The 22362-nt window shown below is 64.6% G+C and overlaps 2 protein-coding genes across 4 annotated transcripts; both read left to right on the top strand.

The window, feature by feature from the left end:
* The first annotated feature begins 433 nt into the window (after window positions 1-433).
* LOC136047943 (alpha-N-acetylgalactosaminide alpha-2,6-sialyltransferase 2-like) lies at window positions 434-3139 on the top strand. 3 transcript variants are annotated; one of them, XM_065735323.1, is made up of 9 exons: window positions 434-819; window positions 1162-1297; window positions 1395-1560; window positions 1691-1856; window positions 1929-2067; window positions 2155-2258; window positions 2346-2429; window positions 2516-2615; window positions 2713-3139. In XM_065735323.1, the coding sequence occupies exons 1-9, from the start codon at window positions 662-664 to the stop codon at window positions 2890-2892; spliced, it is 1233 nt and encodes a 410-aa protein (XP_065591395.1). In that variant the 5' UTR covers window positions 434-661; the 3' UTR covers window positions 2893-3139. The 3 variants fall into 3 exon arrangements, with proteins under 3 accessions (XP_065591395.1, XP_065591394.1, XP_065591393.1); XM_065735322.1 differs by having other exon boundaries at window positions 1111-1297; XM_065735321.1 differs by lacking the exon at window positions 434-819 and having other exon boundaries at window positions 833-1297.
* Window positions 3140-4995: 1856 nt separating this feature from the next.
* On the top strand, window positions 4996-21776 carry AATK (apoptosis associated tyrosine kinase). Its single transcript, XM_065735356.1, is given in 16 exon segments — window positions 4996-5136; window positions 13212-13219; window positions 13221-13346; window positions 14061-14202; window positions 15032-15111; window positions 15298-15416; window positions 15759-15849; window positions 15986-16042; window positions 16044-16120; window positions 16742-16829; window positions 17482-17603; window positions 17707-17856; window positions 17949-21027; window positions 21119-21278; window positions 21364-21585; window positions 21719-21776. Coding segments are annotated over 16 exon segments (4632 nt in total). The 5' UTR covers window positions 4996-5054; the 3' UTR covers window positions 21748-21776.
* The last annotated feature ends 586 nt before the right edge of the window (window positions 21777-22362 follow it).

Here is a 22362-nt window from a genome sequence, read left to right as displayed (position 1 = left end):
CATGATCAGAAATCTGCATGGGGGGGGGGGGGGGAGCACAATCACTGTGCCACGTGCTGACAGAGTTAGACCCGATCAGCTGAAGGGGGCTGGAAAGTCCAGGTAACAATTCTAAAGCTGTGCTGATGGTCGGTTCTGTGTCACTACGCCGTGCTCAGAGCTGTGTAAGAAGTGTAGGAAGCACTGAGCTGCACTGCCAATGTCTGAATGTGACCGCAGTGCTGCAGCTGTAAGCACAGCCCCATAACTCAGCCCCACAACCCAGCCCCACTGTGCTGGGGGTCCCTGCACCCATCCCTGCAGTGCTGGGTGACAGCCCCGGGACGCAGCCAGGGCGCTGATTGACGTGGGCTCTGCTTTTTATTGTTCTTGCTTTTCTAACGACCACTTCCTGAGCTCCACTTCCTCCCTTCGCCCTCCTGTGCGGCTTCCGCCCGGTGCTCCGCTCTGTGTCCTGAGCTGGGCTCTGCCCCACGCACACTGTGCTGCCCGGGGTCGGTCACAGGCTGTCCCAGCTCCAGCTGTACTTTGTCACACGGGCTCAGCAGCCACGCAGTCCCACAACCGCCGGGAGGGAAGGCGGAGGTGAGCACGGGAGCGCTTCCCACCTTGAGCCCCACACTAAGGCTGGGGCTCCCATCCCTCCCTTCAAACATCCACCATGAGAAGACCCCCAGGAGCCTGCTGCTGCCCCCCAGCCCTCGCTCCGTGCTCAGGACGCTGTGCCCGCAGCACAGGGCTGGCTCTCGCCCTGCTCACCGTGCTGCTGCTTCTGCTGCTGCCACCTGCACAGCGCAGCCTGCTGCTCCAGCTCTCCAGGTACGGTGGGGCAGTGGGGTGGGAGTGGTGTGGCCCCCATGTCCCGGTGTTTTTATTTTTCTCCAGAGCCATTTTGCTGTGGGGAATGATTAACCCTGAACCCGACCGTAACTGCTATGCTCGGTGCAGCTCCCAGTCCTGGCCTGGGGCCCAACGGGGCGGCTCCAAGCACAGCTCCTGCTTTCTGCTTTGTGGGGTGGGGATGGCACCGTGGTGCCCAGTTGGATGCGGGAAGAGCCTCAGCAGCACTGCCTGCACCTGCCCTGAGCCTTCTCTGTGCTTCTGTCACAGGGCTGGGGATAGGACCCCCCTGCATCCCTCCCAGCCTCCTCTCTCCTTCAGGACTCCCATCCACCCCAGAGTCACAACCACAGCAGCCCCAGAGCGGGTGACGCAGGTGGCACGGCCGTCCCCTGTCCCCACCATGCCACCAGACCTTGGGGACACATATGGGCAGGATGAGACCTACAGCAGCTCGGTATGGCTGGGGCAGGGACTCAGAGGTACCATGTCCCCTGATGTGGGACACCGTGGAGGTGCCATCCCATGCGGTCGCTCATCCCCCGTGCTCCCAGGGCTGTCCCAACAGCATCAGGAAGAGGATTGGGGCCACCGAGTTTGGGGCCATCTTCCTGCCCACCATCCCAGTGCTGCAGTGGGCACGGCACGCGCGGGAGGACGAGTACCAGCGGCTGTGCCAGTACGGGGGGGCTCACGGCTGGAAGGACGTCCGCTGGGACGGTGCGTGCGGGTGGGGGCACAGCGGGTCCCTGTGCACGGGGAGGGGGACAGTGGAAAATGACACCGCATCCCATGGAGCGGGGGGAGAGAGTGCTGTGAATGTGAGACCCCCACCTTATGCCGCCCGCAGTGCTGAAGTCGGCCCTGTCCCTCCTCAACACGTCGGGCAGCGCGCTGCTCACCGACAGCCGCCCGCAGGCCGCACGCTGCACCCGCTGTGCCGTGGTGGGCAACGGGGGCATCCTGCGTGGCTCCGGCATGGGACCCACCATCGATGCTCACGACTACGTGTTCAGGTGAGGGTGTGTGGGGCACGGCCGGGGTGCAGCTGCAGGGGGACCACCACGTCCCCGTGTGTCCCTGTGCAGGGTGAACGGGGCCATCACGGAGGGCTTTGAGCGCGACGTGGGCAGCAGGACCTCCTTCTACGTCTTCTCCACCAACACCATGGTGAACGCGCTGCGCAGCTACGCCGCCGACGGCTTCCGGCACCCACCCCAAACACCGGTGGGGGATAGTGGGGCACGGGGACAGGGATGCTGTGGGCACAGCACCGCTGCCTGCTCCTGATCTTTGGTGCATCCTCTGATGCAGGAGACGTGCTATGTCTTCCTCCCAGACCATGACCGTGACTACCTGCTGCTGCGGGCGGCCCTGAGCCGGCAGCGTGTGGACAGTGGCAGGGATGAGGGGGTCCAGTAAGTGGTCATGTTGGGGGGGACGACGACACACAGGCCCATCCCTGAGCCCCACAGCTCCCAGCAGCTCCCTGCACCTCCCCACAGCCCCCAGGAGTTCTTCGGGCAGGACCTGCAGGTAGAGAAGTTTAGGATGCTGCACCCGGATTTCATCCGCTATCTCAGGAACCGGTAAGAAGCCACTTAGGTGTTGGGGGGGGTTCCCCCTTCCCACCCTACTGCTGCAGATCCCTCAGGGTCCTGTTCCATCCCCATAGGTTTCTCCGTTCCCACATCCTGGCCACCCCGTTCTGGCCGCTGTACCGGCCCTCCACCGGCGCCGTGATGCTGCTGACTGCCATCCACACCTGTGACCAGGTGCCCTCTCTGCCACAGTCACTGCTCGTAGAGCTGCTCCTGCAGCACTGCCCCATCCCCTGTGCCAGGGTGGTGGGCTCAGCCCCATGTCTCGCAGGTGAGCGCCTTCGGGTTCATGACACCGGGCTACCGGGCGTACTCGGACCACTATTTTGACCGTGGGCACAAGGAGGTGCAGTTCTTCATCAACCACGACCTGAGGATGGAGATGCAGCTGTGGCAGCGGCTGCAGAGCAGTGGGATCCTGTGGCTCTACACCGGCCCAGAGAGGGCGTGATGCCAGCAGGGTGAGGGGCTGGAGCTTGAGCACAACGTGCAATGAGCTTTGCCAGGTCCCTGCACAGCTTTGCTGTGGGGTACTTTTAATGTATCGCATGAAACTGAGTGTGGGAGAAGGATCTGATCCCGTCCCTGCCTGGGGAACAGGAGTGGCGAAGCACCCAGGGAGAATCTGGTGCTGTGGATCCACGGGGGACAGCCCTCCAAAGGGCACTGCTGTGTGTGCGAGGGGCACGTGGGTGAATCCTTAATGTGGCTGCACCTCCTGCTGGGGCCGCCTCCTGCCCACCCAGGGGACTCTGCGACACCTGCACCCTGGGGAGGGATTTGCAGCATCCCCTGCCCTGTCCCAGCCTCTGTCCACATCCCCCATCCCATGGCTAGGAGGGTCCCCTGGTGTTCTTCATGCCCATCGCTCCTGCTGCTCTCCTGGGGGGCTCATCCCCCATCCCTGTCCCTCCTCACCATCGTGGAGCTGTTTCTAGGCCAGTGCCCGGTTCAGGCATGAATAAACCAGCGGCATTGCATAACTGGGGCTGCAGATTTACGCCGGATGGCTGCCTGTGCCCTGCTGCTGCATGGCACACACGGTCCCCAGGCCCGGGGCGGCTGTCTGCGTGCCACAACCCTGCCCCATCCCTGCAGGCAGACAGAGCAGAGCAGCGCAGCAGTCACTCACCGGCTGTGCCAAGCTCCCCAATTAAGGAGCCTTCCTCTCGCTGTGGATTAGCTGGGATCAGTGGAGCCCACGAGCAGGCCGAGCTGCTCGGTGGGAAGGAGGTCAGGAGGGCCGGGTGCTTTTGGCAGCCGCTGTGCAGAGATTGTGGCTCAAGCTGGTGTCTGCCCAGCGGGGATTAGCTGCGGCCCCAGACAAAGCGGCCGAGGGGCTGGAGGGGGTGATCCCAGTTCCCATCCCCCGCCGAGCACCCCCCACCACAGCTGGGTTATTTCAACCCCATCCACTCACCAAAACCACCCCACGGGGGGGAGGCTCTATCGGGATGGGCTGTGGGTGCCCCCTGGGTACGTTCTGCCTTGCGGTGACCACGGGAACAGCCCTGCGTGGCCCCCGCTCCCCATGGCACCCGCTGCCCTCTGTCACCTCCCCACCCTGCCACATCCCCATCCCTGGAGCCCAAAGCTCCATCCCAGCAGAGCACACAGGGGACGTGTGGGTATCCCCAGGCTGCGCTGAACCCGAGCATTGGGACGTGGGGGCAGAGGGGCGGCCATGGGGGTGCTCATACAGGGGGGGGACAGTGGCCGCGGCCCCACTGTGAGCACAAAGGAACGAGCTGGCTCCAAGAGGATGGAGAACTGTTTATTCCCTGTGAAGTCTGCAGTTTTTCCAGCCCTGGATCTATTTGTGGCAACGTGACATGTGCAGCGTGGTGTTCTTTGCGAGCTTGAAGTCTTGTAAAAAATTAATTGTTTTATGCAAAATTTGGCTTTACGTGTTCAAACCGACAGCGAGCCCCGTGCCGGAGGCTGTGCGTGCTGCTCCCCAGGCCAGCACGGACCCAAAGGGACATCCCTGCACCCAGCTGCCTCCCGGGGGGCTGCTGAACGGGTGCCCCCGATGGCGTGATGCACCCACGTTTTAGGGGTGCAGCCCCACGTGTGGGGGCTGCGGCGTTGAGCACACGAGGCCGTGCTGGTACCCCCAGCCCGAAGGGTCCCCCACTGAGCAGGGCTGTGGGGGCTGTGCGGGGGGTGATGATCTCCCGTGGTGCTGGGGCAGGGGTGAGGTGGAGATGGGGGGGGGTACAAAGGCAGGGTGCCCCATTCCGCTTCCCGCAGGCAGCGCAGCACCAGCACAGCTCCGCGGGGCCGATGCCGCCTTTACCGACTGTGGGGTGGGGGCTGCCCCGTGGGGATCCCCTCCCGGGGGACGGGGCGGGGGTTTCTCCCGTCGGGGCCGCGCGGGGGCGGCGGAGGCGCGATCCCACCGCTGCGGACCGGGGGCCGCCACCTGCCGCCCCCTCCCCTCTCTTCTCCTCCCCTCCCCTCCCCTCCCCATCCCGCTCGGCGGCGGCGCGGCCCCTCCCCGGGGCACGGGGCGCGGGGCCGCGGCGGCCGCCATGGAGGAGGAGCCGCCGCCGCCGCCGTGCCCAGCGCGGGGCCAGCGGCAGCCGGCGGCCGTGAGGCTCCCGCCGCACCATGGGCCGCCTCGCCGCCGCCGCTGCCATGTCGGCCGCCTTCCTCAGCCCCAGCCTCGCCTTCAGCTCCCACTTCGATCCCGGTGAGTGCCGCAGCCCCTCGGGCCCGGAGGCACCGGCAGCCCCGCACCGCCGCAGCCCCTCCGCATCCCTCTGCGGGCGGCTCCGCTTTTCCCTTCCCGCTCCCCCGACCCCTCGCAGCGGTCCCCGCATCCCTCCTCGGCTCCCCTCACCCCCCCCCCCCCCATCCCTTTTCCTTCGCCCCCGGTTCCCCGTTCCCACCGCCGCTCCGTCCCCGCAGTCCCGCACCGCTTCTCCGCGGGTTCGGGGCCGCTCCGGTGCGGGGAACGGAGCGCCGCTCCCGCACCTCCAAATGTCACCGTGCGCTGCGGGAACCGCTCCGCATCGGGCGCCGTTTCGTCCCCCGTTGAGGAATCGCGGGACCGCACCGCCTGCGGGGACATTTGTTTGTCTGATGGGAAAATAACGCCGACAGCGGCGGTGAGAACGGGGCCGGGGGGTACCGGAGGAGTGCGGGGCTGCCGTTATGTAAGCGCGGTTGCACGGTTTCGGTTGCGCCGCATCTGCAGGAAGCGGCCGCGCACGGGCGCGGAGCGGCGTTGGCTTTTGTGTGGGTTTTTGGGGCCGTTTGCAGCGCGTTCCCGATGGGTGTTGGGGTTGGGGTTGGGGTTGGGGGGGGGGGGTACCGGCAGCTCTGGCCTCGGCGTGGGCTGCGTGTGCCGCGGGGATGGCACGCGTATGTGAATGGCACCCGCGTTCCCCGGAGCTGATGGTGGGGTCGGTGCGGTGACCCACGGCGGAGCATCCTTGCGGGATGGCAGCGCGTTGGCACCGTCCCTTTGTCACCGGAGCGGAGGAAGCCGACCCGGCGCTGCCCTGACGGGACGCGGTGGCTGCGTGGCTCTGGATGTCACTGTCACATCGCGAATCCCCTCTCCTCTGTGGCGGTGACACCGCTCCGTTTGCCGGAGCCGGCACTGGGGGGGCTGTAAATGCGGACCGGCCGGGATTTACCCGCCCGGAGCTCCGCTGGTTCGCAGCCTGCTCGGTATCGATCTGCGTTAGGAAGGAAACCTCTTTATTTGCATCTTAAATGCGGCAGCGCTGGGAATGGAGACGTGTTTACCACTCTCAGCCTTCGCTATGATTTTCGCCCAGCGCCCAATTTGCCATGCTAATCCCGTCAACCTGGGGATTTGCGGGGCACGGTTGCTTTCAGCATCCTTCTGCAGGAAGGTTTTCCATCGCTGCCGATCGCCATGCTGCCGTGCTCCCCGATCCGGGCTCTGCTGCCACTGGCACCCACGGTTACTGTCAGGGGAAGAAATTAGAGGCGGGGGGGGTGGATGTGTGTGCTCTGTTTCACGGGCTTGTTGATCCCGTACGGTTGGCAGCACCTTCCGCCTGCGCGGCACCTCCCGTGCCAGCCCCATTTCCCTGCTGTCTGTGGGGGGCATGGGGCAAGAGGAACCGTGGGGACAGCTGGGGGTGGAGGGGCTGTCCTCTGCTCCATGCTCAGCTCGTGTTTTTGGTGATGTCGTTGGCCCCTCTGTGTGATGTGCTCGTGCCATTCTGCACTGGGTGGAGAACTGCTGCCGTCGCATCCCAGTGCTGCTGGCTCAGGGTGGGGAGGGATGGGGGCCTGGGGCCTTTTCAGGCCTGGGGGTGCTCACGCCTGGAGCCGGGCTGAGCTGTGAGGAAGGACATCTCTGCAGCCCCACTGCCTCCGAGGCCTCGCTGCTTCCCACTGCACAGTTGGTGGTGTTGGGCCAGTGGTGCTCACAGCCCCGATGATGTGGGGCCGGGGTCAGTGCTGCCCTAGCCCCCAGCCTGGATTTCCCCATCTCAGCTTGCTGAGCACATTTTGAAATGGTGAGAAATGTCCTCTCTTCCCCTACCCGTGTTTCTCCTTCCCCTTTTCTTTCTGAGCAGCACAGTGACGGCTTTTGAACAACGGAGATGCTGCAGGCAGCGGGGCTCTGCTCGGCGTGTCGGGGGCAGCAGGGTGCTGCTGTGGGGCTGCAGCTTTGGGGAGCAGTGGGGCTGAGCTCGAGGTGCTCCATGCCCCCACCCCGGTGCTGTCCATGCCATCACTGTCCTTTGGCCATGCTCCGGTGCCACCTGCATGGTGTTCCCAGGAGCTGGTGGGTACCCAGTGGCTGCATTCAGTGCTGTGGGGCAGTGATGGGACCTCTCCTCGGCGCTGTGATTTTGGGTCCAGCTGGCACGTGCTGCATCCCTTGCCCCTATCCCTGTGCCACAAGTGTCCTGCATTGCTGGGCAGCACTGGCAGGGGGGTTGGCATGGGGAACGGCAGCAGAGGGGCACCGAGAACCACAGAACTCATGAGGAGTGAGGGCAGCAGGGTGGATGCAAAGGTCAGATTTGGGGCAGCGAGCCGGGACGTGGGCTGGAGGCGGCTGCAGTGGGGGAAGCGTAACACCCGGCGGCGCGTGGGAAGCTGCATCGTGCACACCTCACCGCACAGATCCTGCCAGGAGCTGCCAGCGCGTGGAAGGTGTCAGCACGAGGCCTGTCCGTCTGTCCAGGCACGGAGGCAGGGGGGTCCCTGGGGGAGGTGGGGAGGGGGGAGGGGAGGATGCTGGAGAGGGGGTGCTCACAGCTGGGCTGCTGCTGGCGATGGCGTCGGTGCAGCTCCGCAGTGCAGCAGGGCAGCTGGGCCCCGCTGCAGGACGGCATCGGCACCAGCATCGCTCCCCCAGGGGGTGCCCGTCTGCTCCAACCCCCCCCCCCACACACACACTTCTCCCCTCCTTCCTTCTCCTCGCTCCCACGCATACGGGCGATTACGTTTTGGATGGCGATACGGATCCCTGTCAAAGCCAATTAGGAGAAATCAATATGCCGGGGGTTGAAAGGGCTCAGATCTCTCGGGAGAGGTGGGGTGGTGACTCACGGGCTCCCTGCCCGGCTCTCCCTGCCCGTGGGACGTGGGGTGCCTGGCAGCTCCTGCCCTGGCACTGGGATGCAGGGCAGTGCTGCTGTCTGCACTGTGCTGCCTGGAGAGCAGTGCCACAGCTGTCCTGTGGGCATGGGACTGTGCCCAGACAGGGGCTGTGTTTAGTGGGGTCTGCCTGGAGCTGGGGTCCTCCCTGCCCCACGGGCTGTTGGTCACAGGCTGTCACCTCCCAGTGTTTTCCAGTTGGAAATCCCCACTGAGTCAGGCTCTTCCTGCTTCGGGTCGCGGTGCAGTGGGCACTGAGTGATGCTCATCCCATGGTGTTACCCCATGCAGCTCCAGTAGCATGCTGCGAGCCTGGGAACTGTCACCACCTGGTGGGGGTTCTAGCTCTGCCCTGTCCCATCTCTGCCCTTGGGGGAGAATGTGGGGGCTGAGCACCGGGTTGGGGACAGGAGCTGGACCCTGGATCAGGCTGGGATTCTCTATGGGTGAAAAACCCCACTTGGGAGCCAGAGAGTGGTCCTAGGATCCTGCCTATGGCCAGAGGATGTTGGTCCCACCTCCTGGGCCTGAGATTGCTATAAATGATTGCCTTAAAGGCTTGAGCAGCCCCTGTGCAGCCCATGCCAGGCCCCCTTCCCACTGCGAGTCGGGACTGCGAGGGCTTTGCCCCAAAGGGCAGCCCCATGGAGGGGGGTGGACTGCAGGCACAGGGTGCTGGGGCTGGCTGAGGGGATGGGGCTGTGCCGGGGAGGGGTTGGCCACTGGAGGAAGCAGCAGCAGGTTCAGGATTTCCTGCAAGTGACTGTCCCTGGGACGAGGGGAGCGAGCGGCGGTGGCTGGAGGCCCCGTTTCCCGTCCCTTCCCCTCTCGCAGTGCCATCGCTGCTGACGCCAATGCCACCACTGTTGTTTTAATGCTGGAGCAAAGGGAAGCTCCTGCGTGGCATGCACTGTAAGTGGGGCATCTCTCTGCAGGATGCAACATGGCCGGGCTGCTGGGGGGCATGGGGGACTGTGGGCTGTGGGGCTGGATGCTTCTCAAGGGTGGGCTGTGCACCTCTGGTCAGTGCCAGGGGGTCCTCCTGCTCAGGGCACTCCTGATGCCACTGTTCTGCAGTGCGGGGCTCAGTGGGAAGCTGCATCGCACACACCTCACTGCACAGAGGGTGCAGTGTCCCTCGGGAAGGCCGTGGTGATGCTCTCAGGGCGGCAGCTTCAGGGAGGCCCTGAGGTCTCAAAGGGTGGGCATGAGGTGGGGATATTGGGCACTTGGGGGATGGATGGGCAGCCCCAGTGCTGCCACCATAACCGCTTCCTAAAATCCTTTCCCCACCAATGCTCAGGGTCTCTTCCCCTCTTTGCCCAGCCTGTCTGGGATTGGGGGGGTGGGGGGGTGCTGTTCAGAAGCAGTGCAAAGGGGCTGGGATGGATGTCACGCTGCCTAGCTCTCCAAAATTGGGGCAGGCAAAGGGACGCTCCCAAAGCCAGGCAGCGCATCCATGCAGCTTTAGGGCAGCAGCAAAGAGCAGCAGGAGGGGGGGGTGGGCAGGACCCCCCAGTTTGCCACGGCCCGGGATGTCGGGGCTGCCCGGCGCAGGGCGGGTTGGAGGTGTGTGGGGCTGCTGTCAGTGCACGCCTCTCGCAGGAGCCCTGCCCGCTCCTGCCGCTTGTTTTTGGAGCCGAGGCTTCTTGTTTCATAACGTCGCTGAACGTTTCTGATAAAAATAGGCTGCCCTGCTCCACGCGGCTTCTCTCCCGTCGTTACGTAAATGCTGCTCTGCCGGCTGCTGGGAGCCGTGTTGTGGCCGTGCCCACGGTGCCATGCCCATAGTGTCCATGGTGCTGTGCTCAAGGTCCTGTGCCCATAGTGCCCATGATGTTGTGCCCATAGTTCCCATGGTGCCATGTCCGTGGTGCTACGTCCATGGTGCTGTTCCCAGAGGTTCCCATGGTGCCATGTCCAGGAGGCTGCAACATCCCCCCTTCCCACACGGGTTGCCCATCCACGCTCTCCTCCCTGGAGGCCACACGGGCACCAGTTCCCCGCCCCAAGGCACGGAGCCCTGCCAGCCATGAGGAGCCCGCGCTGTGCTCCGGTGCTGGGATGTGGCTGCAGCCATGGCTGTGGGTTCGCTGTGGTGGAGCTGCGTGTCCCTGCCAGCACAGGAGGGAGGGAAGGGGGGAAGCTTCACGGCGATGGCCTCCAGACCCGATTTAAACACCGACCGAGAGAATACCATTTAAAAAAGGGATTGAATCTCGCTTTGCGTGCTTAAAAAATAAACAAATATGGTTGTTTTCTCAGGAAAGGAAAGGGAAAGCTGTCCGTGTCTGGCTGCTACTGCCCAGCCTGCAGCAGCAGGGCTGTGCTGGGGGAGCGTGGCTTTCCGTCTGCTGCTCAGTGCCGCTCTTATGACGTCCCCCGTTTCCATTCCACCGCGTTACAAAATGACAGCTGAATTTTTATTATTATTATTTATTTTTACTTTTCCACCTAATTATTGTTATTATTATTATTATTTTTAAATCTCGAGGTGGTAAAACCCGAACTGAGAGGTGAGAATCAATCCTTTTAAGATGCTTCTGCGTCGGTGAAGTCGGCCCACCGGGACGGCAGAGGAATGCTGTGCACACTGCGTTGGAGGTGAACCCCTCTGTGGCACCCGATGGGCTGTGGTGCCAACTGTGCCTCGGTTTCCCCCCGGAGTTGCGTGGAGCAGCCTCGTGTTTTCGTGCTAAATGGCAGCGGATGGTTTCTTGCTGCCTGGCTGCGTATGGGTGAGCAGCGCGCTCATCCTTTGAGGTGTAAAATTGCTTTCCTGGAAGCTGCCCATGGATCCAGGCCCTTCGTCTCGATGGGGATTTATAATGTTACCAGAGCTGTGCTTGCACCGGGAGAGCGGCTGAGAGTGCTGAGCTTGTGATGGGATGCAGTGCTGGGTCCTGAGTGAGGGCAGCCTGCCCCAGTCCGGCCCCAGACCTTTGCGCTGCTCAAACGCAGCCCTGCACCCTGCCTACGCCCAGCTCTGAACCCTGCACCAGGCACCCTGCCCAAACCCACACCCAGCCCTACACCGTGCCCAGACCCGGCTTTGCATCGTGCCCAAACCCAGCCCTGTGCCCTCCCTGAGCCCGTCCTCTCCCGGCTGTGCTCCCATTGCCATCCTCATTGGGACCAGTGCCAGAGGATGGGGACCCCGGAGTGCTCCCTGCTCTGTCCAACTCCCCTGCACATAGCAGCATGGGGACCCCAGGTCAAGCGAGGGTCTGTGCACAGTGAGACCACAGGGGTTTCTCCATCGTGCTGGGAGAGGATCTGTGATCCTGCATCCACCATGCTCGTGGCTGTAAGGTGGGGAAACTGAGGCACGGTTGGGCAGCTTGCACCAGGACCCGCAGCAAGGGGCTCGGGGGTGGTCTCAGGTGTGTGACCAAGTGGGCAGAACCCTGCTCCTGCCAACCCACTCGGCCATGCGGAGCCCTGCAGGGAGCCCCGGGCTCTCCCCTTCCGCAGACGTCAGCCCCGCTCCTCACCCGCTGCTGCCGGGCAGAGTGGCGGCCGTGGCACATCCCGGCAGCGGGTGATGGCTGGCGGAGCGGCCGCAGGCACTCAGCAAACGTGAGTCAGCAAAGGAGACGGGAAGGGCTGAGCCCATCCCTCGCTGCGGGGCTCTGGGGTTGGTCGCAGCCTTGCTCGGGTGCCTTTTAGGGAAAGGATTTTAGGGGAAGCCTCCCTGAGCTGGGTGAGCGATGCAACAGGATGCGGGGTGTGGGCAGCGTGGACCCCACTGTGCTCAGCATCTCTGCGCTCTCTGCTTTACTGCTCTGATCTCGGGAGCCTGAACAGGATCCTGTGCCACCCTGGGGGTCTACTGAATGCCACCCCCGCCCCACAGCAGGGGGATGGAGCACAGTGTTGCCTGGCTTGCAGGCAGTGCTGGAGCATTGCTGTTCTCTTGGCTCCGGGGCTGATGCTGAGCGATGCAGCAGTTGCTGCTGTGGGTGCACTGAGCTGGCCGTGCTCAGCATGACCCCATGGAGAGGGCAGTTTGATGTGGGGGGAGCACTGCAGAGCTGCCTGGAGGGGAGGGGGGGGGGGAGGTCCCGTGCTGGGTGTGATCACGGTGATATCACGGGGCTCCCAGTGCTCGTGGAGTGGTGACACCCACCCTTGCACCAGCGGTGGTGCAGGTGGGGAAACTGAGGCAGAACGCGTTGTTTTGGAAACGGGTTCATCCGAAAAGCTGCATTTCCTGCGCCGGGGCCTTGGGGCGGCTCAGCGGACGGTCTCTGCTGGAACGGCTTCTGTCGCCGCGCTCTGCTCCCGTCGGCATTCAAAAGGCTCTTTTCTGTGAGTCATTTTCTCTCTTGCTGTCCCACTATCCAAGGAAAATGGTGACATTCGCTGCACAAAGTGTGTTCACCATGGAAACCGGCTGCAAGCAGCGAGAATGCCACCCCTGGCTCCTCCCCGGTTCGGCTGCGCATCGCTGAGCCTCAGAAGATGGCTCTGGAGCTGCCGCGCCAGCGGCGGCCGCGTTCCCTGCGGTGCGGGGCCCGTGGTGCTCCGTGCCCCAGAGCTGGGATCCCCAGCCCTCCTGTCCTTCAGGTGCCCTCCTCAAGGACACGCCGGTGTGGGGGCAGAGCCGGCAGCACGATGCCGGGCACGGCGTTGCACACCGGTGCATGGGGTGGGAGAGGTTTGGGGTTGGTGATGGCGCAGCCGCCGTGCGCTCGGCACCGCGTGGTGCTGAGCTGGGCTTTGGGAAGGGGATGTGGGGGGGGGAGGTGGCAGCGTGCCCCCATCCCTCGGTGCAATGGGGAAGGCAGGGTGTGGAGGCGCAGCTCGGTGCTGTGGGTGGGTGTGTGGGGTGGGTTGGGGGTCTCTGTGCCGCTGTCCGCTGTCGCGGCGGTGCTGTGGCCTTCCCGCTTCCTTGCACCACAAGGCGCCGGTTGTTCGGGGAGGCCCTGGGCAGAATAGTAATGTGGCAGCTGCAGCCGGTGGTGGAGGCTCGCGGAGAGGGGATGAGCTGCGGGGTGGTGGGCAGCAATCCTGTCCCTGTGCCCGATGGGATGTGGGGTTTGGGGCTGCAATATGCCAGAGCGCAGTGGGGGGCACAGCAGTGACGGCACCGTGTGAGCAAAGCCCCCATGTGCACCCCCTGGGCAGCCCTATCCCCTCCCCTGACCCCGCACCTCTATGTCCCCGCAGACGGCACCCCCCCTTAGCGAGCTGTCCTGGTCCTCCTCGCTGGCTGTTGTGGCCGTTTCCTTCTCTGGGCTCTTCACCTTCATCTTCCTCATGTTGGCCTGCCTGTGCTGCAAGAAGGGAGACATCGGCTTCAAGGTGAGCGCCGGGCACCCGGTGTGGGCAGGGGGCTGCGGCCCCCACGGGGGTCACCCCGTGCCACATCACCGTGTGGGATGTGCCTGCTGCTCAGTGCAGGGTCGCTGGGAGAGGGCTCAGCCCCACGCATCACCCCGGGCCAGGCCACAGCATGGTTAAGGGCCGCGGCGGTCCCACCCGCACGCCCCCGGGGTGGGAGGCACCCTGACCTCACAGGCACAGAATGTGCCGAGAAACAGTTTTCTCTAATTGCTGGGATTTTTGTGGAGGCTCGCGGCGCCCGCGCCAGAGTGGGGGGGGATCAGGCAAGGGGGGGACACGCCGGGTCGTTGTATAACCGTCCCACACTGGAGCACCTCGAGCAGGGGAACAATGAGCCCCCTCGTGCCCCCGCGGCAGCTATATAGGGGCAGGGAGCTGCAGCTGGGCACTGGCAGTGCCCGCGGGGTCGCGGCGCTCAGCACCATGAGCAGGCACCATGCTCACCATCACCTACCTGCTCGCCCGGGCGGCTTTCAGGAGCCGGGGGCTGGTGGAGCATCACTGCCAGGTATGGGGTTGGGGTCACTGCCTGGGGGTCTCGGTGATACGATGTGAGGTGGGGGGGACTGTGCTGTGAGATGCGGGGCAAGCTGCAGGGAGCCCGCAGGGTCAGTTGTCTCTGCTCTGTTTCCCCCCCTCCCCCACCGTGTGCTCCCCTTCATCCTGGCCCAGGAGTTTGAGAACGCGGAGGGGGACGACTACGTGACGGAGTTCTCAGCCCAGGGCTCACCTGCCACGCAGCATGGCCCCGAGGTGTATGTCCTGCCCCTCACTGAGGTCTCGCTGCCCATGGCCAAGCAGCCAGGGCGCTCAGGTAAGCTGCTGATGGGGTTGGGGGGGGGGGGAGCACCAAGCATTTTGGGACCCCTGTGCACCCCAGGGCATAGGTGGGGTGGGGCCAGGAGGGGTGATCACAGGCTCAGCTGAAACAGCTCCCGAAGAGGTGATGGGAAGATGAGGTCCTTTGGCACCAAGGGGAGCCGTGTACGTCCCTGCTGGCCTGTGCTGGAACATAGAATCATTCTGGTTGGAAGAGACCACTAAGATCACATCAGCCCATCCCTACCATGCCCACTGAACCATCCTGTGGGGTACTCTGTCCCATGGCCCTGCGTAAACAAGGCAGTGAGTGGGAGAGGAATCCGGGGGGGGGGGCACTGTGCCACAGCCCCCTCGCTCCCATTGTCGCTCCCCAGCTCAGAGAATGGCAGCAGTGTGGTGGGGCTGGGGCGGTGTGACGCAGTCCAACAATGGCCCCATTGCTGCACCCCTTGGCATGGGTACACGAGGGGCAGGACCTGCGCTGGGAGGGGGCTGGGACTGAGGCTAAATGCCAGAGCTCCAGCTCAGCTCCATTTTGCTCTCCCCATCCCTGGGGAGGAGCAGAGAGCAGCTGCCCAGCACTGTGTTTGGGGACACTCCATGTCCCCCACACCGGCACGGCCACGCCGGGATGCCCGGTGGGAAGGATGCGGGGTGCCTGGGGATGGCCCCCCCACCGCTGATGGAGCATCCCAGGACAGCGTGGGGTGACACAGCAGGGAGGAGCCCAGGGCTTGGCTGGAGTTGGCGGGTAACTCGGGTGGGTTGGGGGTATGGGTGGGCACATGAGCGCACGGGCAGCTGGATGTGCTCTGTTACAGTGCAGCTCCTCAAGTCCGCGGACCTTGGGCGGCAGAGCCTGCTGTACCTGAAGGAGATCGGGCACGGATGGTTTGGCAAGGTGAGCACGGGGCATCGGGGTGTTGGGGTACTGGGGCAGGGTGCGTGCAGGATCTGGTCCCTGTGGGGCTGCTCCAGCACTTGTGCCCCACTGGGATGTGGGTTGCAGGGGACACCGTGTCCCACACTGGGAGCAAGGCACAGTGAGGATGGATAGATGGGGACGTGCCTGACCCTTGCCCCCCAGGTGTTCCTGGGGGAGGTGAACTCGGGCATCAGCAGCACACAGGTGGTGGTGAAGGAGCTGAAGGCCAGTGCCAGCGTGCAGGACCAGATGCAGTTCCTGGAGGAAGCACAGCCCTACAGGTAGGGCTGGGGGTGCTCTGCGGTGCTGCTGCTGGGAGGGGGGACTGCTTGGGGACGGAGCGCCTGTGCCACATTTTGCTGAGCTCTTCAGGCAGCACTGGGGCTCACTGGCTGCAGGATGCTGCTGGTGTTCAGCACTGAGGTCATGAGTGTGGAGGGGGGGCACAGAGCTGCTCCACATCCCATGAGAGCCGAACAAATGCCCCTTTGTGGCGTGCTCTGGGGTGCTGGGACGTGCTGGTACCCGTTCCCAGCCGCTCCCAGCTGCCCCTGCGCTGTGGAGGAGGCACCGGGGATGCTCCCCCCCCATGGTGCCAGCGTGCCCCTCACTCTGCCCCGCAGGGCTCTCCAGCACACCAACCTGCTGCAGTGCCTGGCCCAGTGCGCTGAGGGTCACCCCCCCTACCTGCTGGTGATGGAGTTCTGCCCGCTGGTGAGTGCCATGGCCCCACGAGCTGGGGCTGTGGAGTGCTGTGGGGGTGGCACCACTGTGCTGTGTTCGGCACATTTGGGCCTGGGACCCACCGGGTGTGGGAGGGGGTTGTGGTGACGGTGGCACTGCCCTGCAGGGTGACCTGAAGGGATACCTACGGAGCTGCCGGGGGGCTGAGTCCATGGCCCCAGACCCCGCTCACCCTGCAGAGGATGGCGTGTGAGGTGGCCTGTGGTGTGCTGCACCTGCACAGGAACAACTACATCCACAGGTAGAGCTGTGGGTCGTGGCGGGGGGGGGGGGAGTGGGCTGAGCGACCCCTAGGCTGTGCCCGCCCCACCTTGCTCCTCCTGCCCAACAATATCCTGGTGCTGAGTGAGTTGCACACGGAGACTCCAGCATCAGTGATTTTGTTGAGGAAGGGGAGCGCTGCATCGGGGCCACCGGACCTTCCCAACCCGAACTGGGAGCACTGCAATGGGGAGAAGTGGTGGAGTGGGGTTTCCCGTGTGGTATCCTGCCCTTGCTGCACTGTCCCGATGTGCATCCCATATGAGTGCACCCCTCCGGGTGCCCTGTGGGAGCCCAGCCCGTGCCCAGCTGGACGGGTAGGAAGTGGCTGGGGCTCACGTTGCTGGGGAGACCTTCTTTCCGCTTGGCTCAGCGCGTGACGGATGGACGGACGGACAGAGGCGCAGCTGGAACGCTGCACGAGAATTCCTGCTGTGCATTGGGTGCCTGGTGATCGGCACTCCCAGCCACACAGCCCTCCCGCTCCCAGCACTGGGCAGCAGTGCTGCTGGGGGGGTGCCCGAGTGGTGGTCCCTTGGGCGCTGGGTACCCCGTGTCCCCCCCGTGGGGGTGGTGACAGCAGTGGGGCTTTGCTTGGCAGTGACTTGGGCCCTTGCGGGAACTGCCTACTGACCGCCGACCTGACTGTCAAGATTGGGGACTACGGGCTCTCGCACTGCAAGTACAAAGTAAGGCTGGTTAGGGTGAGGAGGGGGCTTGGGACTTGGGACCCCCACTGTACTGGGTCTGGGGGAGCTCAGGGACGCAGTAATGGCTCTGCCTGTATTTCTCTGTGCACGTACACACCCAAACACCCCTCTGTACATTCCTTCCCTTTCCCTTCCCTTCCCTTCCCTTCCCTTCCCTTCCCTTCCCTTCCCTTCCCTTCCCTTCCTTCCCTTCCCTTCCCTTCCCTTCCCTTCCCTTCCCTCTTCCCTTCCCTTCCCTTCCCTTCCCTTCCCTTCCCTTCCCTTCCCTTCCTTCCCTTCCCTTCCCTTCCCTTCCCTTCCCTTCCTTCCCTTCCCTTCCCTTCCCTTCCCTTCCTTCCCTTCCCTTCCCTTCCTTCCCTCTTTCCCTTCCCTTCCCTCTTTCTTTCTTTCTCTTCCCTCTTTCTTTCCCCTTCCCTCTTTCCCTTCCCTTCCCTCTTTTCCTCTTTCCCTTCCCTTCCAGGAGGTGTGAGCCTGGAGGAGCAGCACAATGGGGCTGGAGGTGCAGGGTGAAGCTGTGGGGTGGCGGTGCAGTGGGGCTGGGGAGGATGGCAGCAGTGGGCTAGTGGTGTGCCCTGTCCTTTACGTGTCGTTTTGACATTCTCTTCTCGTACTGACCCTGCATACTTGGCAGGACGACTACTTTGTGACGGCCGACCAGCTGTGGGTGCCGCTGCGCTGGATCGCACCCGAGCTCATTGACGAGGTGCACGGCAACCTGCTCGTTGTGGACCAGACCAAGGCCAGCAACGTCTGGTGAGCTGAGTGGGGGGGCACAGTGGGTGCATGGTGTCTGGATGCCGGCCGGTGGCGGGCTGGGGGTCTCCCCATGCCCCCAGCAATCACGCTGTTCCTGCAGGTCACTGGGTGTCACCATCTGGGAGCTGTTTGAGCTGGGCAGCCAGCCCTACGATCACTACTCCGACCGGCAGGTGCTTGCCTACGCCATTAAGGAGCAGCAGCTGAAGCTGCCCAAGCCCCAGCTGAAGCTGTCGCTGGCAGAGCGCTGGTGAGGAGCTCTCCCCGTCCCCCCGGGGGTGTGCGGCTGTGGCTGTGGCACGGAGCGGGCACGGTGCTGAGCCCCGCTCCTTGTTGCTGCAGGTATGAAGTGATGCAGTTCTGCTGGCTGCAGCCCGAGCAGCGCCCGACAGCCGAGGAGGTGCACCTGCTGCTCTCATACCTCTGTGCCAAAGGTGCGACGGAGGCGGAGGAGGAGTTTGAGAAGCGCTGGAACTCCATGAAGCCCAACGGCAGCGCCAGCGGCAGCCACCACGGCACTGAGCTCTCCTCCTTCCCTCTGCTGGAGCACTTCTCAGCTGACGGCTTCCCCTCGGACGGGGACGACATCCTCACCGTGATGGAGACCAGCCACGGCCTTAACTTCGAGTACAAGTGGGAGCACACCAAGACCGAGCACTTCCAGGCGCCCCTGGGTTCCCTCAGCCCCAGCAGTGCCGCGCGTTACCACGAGCTCTATTACCCAGCAACATCTGCGGGACACCTGAGCCTGGGGGTATCACCCTCCTGCTATGAGTGCAAGCAGCCGGGCTGCCCCAGCCTGCCACCGCCGGGCATGGTGCCCATCCTGGGCGCACACAGCCCCTCGCTCAGCAGTGAGTACTACATCCGCATCGAGGGCCCGGCTGAGGGCAGCACTGAGATGGACTACGCCATGTGCTCCTACAGCCCCGAGGGTGAGTGTGGCTCCTCGTCCTGCTGGAGAGCCCAGGGCACGCGGGACGACTCGGACAGCAGCCCCACCGCCTCGCTGAGCATGGAGCCGCTGCTGGGCCACGTGCCGGCAGGTGAGAGCTCGTGGGAGTGCGCTGAGTATTACCCCTACGCAGGGCAGGAGCAGCACGGCTACGTGCCATCCCCCGGCCCCGAGCGGTTCCTGCTGGATGAGGAGCGTGCCGAGCCTGGTGACAAGGATTGGTCTGTGCCTGGCTTCCAGCGCAGCATCTTCACCGACCCACTGGGCGTCTCGCCCTCAGTGAACTGCACCTACAGCCCCCAGCACTACGGGCAGCCACCAGCGCCCTCAGTGAACTGCACCTACAGCCCCCAGCACTACGGGCAGCCACCAGCGCAGGGGGAAGCCCATCCAGACTGCGTGACGCTGGAGCTGGGCGACGACAGCCCCCCCGGGGCTCCCCTCCCCGCAGCCCCCCAGCAGCAGCAGCCCTGGGCCTCCAACAGCTCCTCCAACAACAACATCGGCAGTGGCAGCCCTGCCGCCCGCGATCCCGCCGACAGCTGGTGCTACCGCCGCATGATCACCTTCCGCGGGCTGATGGCCAAGCCGCTGGGCACCGTGCCACCGCGCGCCCAGTCCCAGCTCGGGGGGTCCCCGCCGGGCATCGATTTCCGCCGCCCGCGGCAGGAGCAGCCTCAGCCCCCCGGCTCCTCCCAGTGCCGCTCGCCCTCCCCGCGGAGCCAGGCCTGGCAGAGCCGTGACTCATCAGCCTCCGTCCGCTCGCAGGCAGCAGCGCTGGCTGGCGGCCCCGACGCGGCTCTGGAAGCCGGAGCGCAGCCGTGCCCACAGGATGCCCGCCCGGCTGAGGGCATGGAGCCCTGCAGCCCTCCCTGCAGCCCTGTGCCCCACGGCACGGCTGGGACGGGCCCTGGGGAGGTCATCCTTATGGCCGGCACTGCCGCGCCGAGCCCTGATCCCACCGGGGAGCCTGGTGTAGACAGTGCCCAGCCTGCTCTGGAGGGCCCCGAGGCGTCGGTGTCTGCAGAGGCGGCCGCCGAGAGCAGCGTGTGCCCCTCCAGCGACACCGAGCGCACCCCGGACAAAACCTTCTCCAGCAGCAGCAGCTTCCCCGGCGGTGATGATGGCAGCGACGAGGACACGGCAGAGCTGACTTCGGGCGTCTTCACCGACTTCTCCGGGGACTACATGGAGCGGGCGGACGTGGCGCCGGCGTTCAAGTCCTTGCAGAAGCAGGTGGGGACACCGGACTCCCTGGAGTCGCTGGACATCCCCTCCACCGCCAGCTCCTGCGAGGTGTTCAGCCCCACTGCCTTCACGCCCGCCGGGCAGCCCAAGGCTCTGGATAGCGGCTACGACACAGAGAACAACGAGTCCCCTGAGTTTGTTCTGAAGGAGCCCCACGAGCCCCGCGAGCCCGAGGCGTTCGGCCAGATGGGGAAACCACCCCCGGGGCTGCCGGGGGGGGACGGGGACGGCCCGGCCCCTGAAACGCGGCTCTCTGCGTCCTTCAGCGCTGAGCTCCACGGCCTCTCCGAGAAGAACCCTTACCGTGACTCTGCCTACTTCTCCGACTACGATGCCGAAGCCGAGCGTGGCCCCAAGGATGAGGAGGACAGCGATGGCTCTGAGACCCCGGAGGCAGAGCAGGAGAAACCCCAGCCCCACACGCAGGACACGGCCCAGGCCTCTGTGCTGGGGGAGGACACACTGCACCCCCCGGGAGCACCCGGCAGCCCCCCAGCAGCCCCCAGCAAAGCGCTGGGAGCTGAAGCACTGGACAAGGGGGTCTCTGCAGGGGACTGGCGGGGGGCAGAGGCTGGTGGTCCCACGGTGGGGGAGCATGGCACCGAGCACCGAGCACCAGCCAGCTCCCCATGCCCCAATGGAGATTTGCTGGGGGACTCTGTGCCAACCAAGACTTTCTCCTTGCCCCCAGTGCCAGATGGTGAGGAGCCAGTGCTGGGAGAAGGGACCCATGTGGCTGAGAGCATCCCCAGGCTCGCGGAAGATGTGGCTGGGGATGAACAGACTGTACCCCCCATGCCAGGGCTTGGGGCAGCAGAGCTGTCCCCAGAGGGCACCAGGGTGGGCGTCACGCCTGGAGGGGATGCACCTGGGGGTCCCAGCACACTGCTGTCAGGGGATGAGGCACCAGTGGGCACCTCCCTGCTCCCATCCACCCCCGAGCGCCGAGAGGAGCCTGAGGAGGAGGAGGAGGACACGGAGGACAGTGACGAGTCAGACGAGGAGCTGCGCTGCTACAACATTCAGGAGCAGAGCGAGGAGAGCGAGGAGGAGCCGGTGGCCGTCCCCATCGTGGTGGCCGAGAGCCACAGTGGCAGGAACCTGCGCAGCCTGCTCAAGATGCCCAGCCTGATCTCTGAGGCCTTCTGCGAGGACCTGGAGCGCAAGAAGAAGGCCGTGTCCTTCTACGACGATGTCACCATCTACCTCTTTGACCAGGTGAGCAGCCCCAGTGAGCTGAGGTCGGCATGCAGTGGTGGGCACTGTCTCCAACAACGGCATCGTCTCCCACGCTGTCTCCTTTATGCAGGAAAGCCCCACGCGGGAGTTGGGCGAGCAGTGCTTCCCAGATGCCCCCGAGCCCTCGGTGCAGCCCCCGGCCAGCAGCAGCAGCCCCAGCAGCCCTGCTAGCCCCACGGAGAGGCTGAGTGCATCAGATGACTCCTCGGACGGCAACGCCTCGGAAGAGAGTAAGCGGGCTGTGGGGTCAGGAGGGCGGCAGTGGGGTGACCCTAATGATGGGCTGAGCCCCCAGCCCTTTGCTCTGTGTTGCAGGTGGAGGCTTTGAGTGGGACGATGACTTTCCACTCATGCCGGTGAAGCCGTCCCTGATGCCCACGCTGACACCAGCAGAGCCTGACCCGGCCGTGCCCACACTGGTGCCAGCCCCAAAGCAGGTGCTGCCCCTCCAGTTCTCCCGCTTCACGGTCTCACCTGCCCCAGCGTCCCGGTTCTCCATCACCCACGTCTCCGACTCAGACATGGACTCTGTAGGAGGTGAGACCCCCACCCAGACCTCCCCTCACCCTACACAGCTCTGCTGGGCACCTCTCCCAGTGGGCACCATCACCCTGAGGTGGCTTTGTCCCTCCTGGTGCCCTACTCACACCACCTCTTTGCTTCCTTCCAGGCAGCAGCGAAGATGGTGACCGGGAATGAGGCAGTGTGAGCCCCACCTGCGCCCTCAGCACCGGCACCGGCACCGGCACCGGCACCGGCCAGCGGCCGCACAGGACAGGGGCAGCCGGAGCCTGGTGTGGGCTCCCGGCACAGAGCTCCGTTTTTTTATAGGCAGATGTGGTCAGAAGGAGTTGGGGTGCTGCTGGCTGGAGCCGGGCACAGCCCGGGGGGAGGCGGTGGGCGCCAGCAGTGCGTGTGCGAGTGGATGTCTGCGTGTGTATAAATAGACGTATATATATATATATATATATATACATATATATATATATATATAAAATTATAGCATTTAAAGGGTAGTGCCCTGACCTTGCTAACATTTGCTCAGTTCCCCCCCCATTGTCGCCCCCCCCCCCCACCCCGCCCCACATTGGCTTTCTCCCCACATGTGCTCCCCGAGGCGCTCTTTGTCCCCACCTGCACCTTGATGCCACCCCGTGTCCCCCCTCCAGGGCTGGCACTGCCTCTCTGCTGCTGGGGGGAGTGCTCGGGGGGGGGGCTGCCCCTTGCTTATTGCCAGGCCCTTTGGGGAGCAACCCCAGCCCAGCAGGGGACCCCAAAGTTTGTGGGGTGGGAGGGGAGGGCTGGGGACTGCCA

Source organism: Cyrtonyx montezumae, unplaced genomic scaffold (assembly GCF_038088225.1).
Source record: "Cyrtonyx montezumae isolate F1298 unplaced genomic scaffold, pur_monq_1.0 scaffold_19, whole genome shotgun sequence".
Taxonomy (NCBI): Eukaryota; Metazoa; Chordata; class Aves; order Galliformes; family Odontophoridae; genus Cyrtonyx; species Cyrtonyx montezumae.
Note: the sequence above shows the minus strand (reverse complement) of the source record. Positions and strands in the feature narration are given on the sequence as shown.

What these genes read in the sequence shown, in the direction of transcription:
- LOC136047943 (XM_065735321.1), top strand. Translation starts at nt 905, where the DNA reads ATGATTAACCCTGAACCCGACCGTAACTGCTATGCTCGGTGCAGCTCC. An exon ending in GAAGGACGTCCGCTGGGACG is followed by an intron (nt 1,561 to 1,690) that starts GTGCGTGCGGGT and finishes TGCCGCCCGCAG; the next exon opens with TGCTGAAGTCGGCCCTGTCC. An exon ending in CCATCCACACCTGTGACCAG is followed by an intron (nt 2,616 to 2,712) that starts GTGCCCTCTCTG and finishes CATGTCTCGCAG; the next exon opens with GTGAGCGCCTTCGGGTTCAT.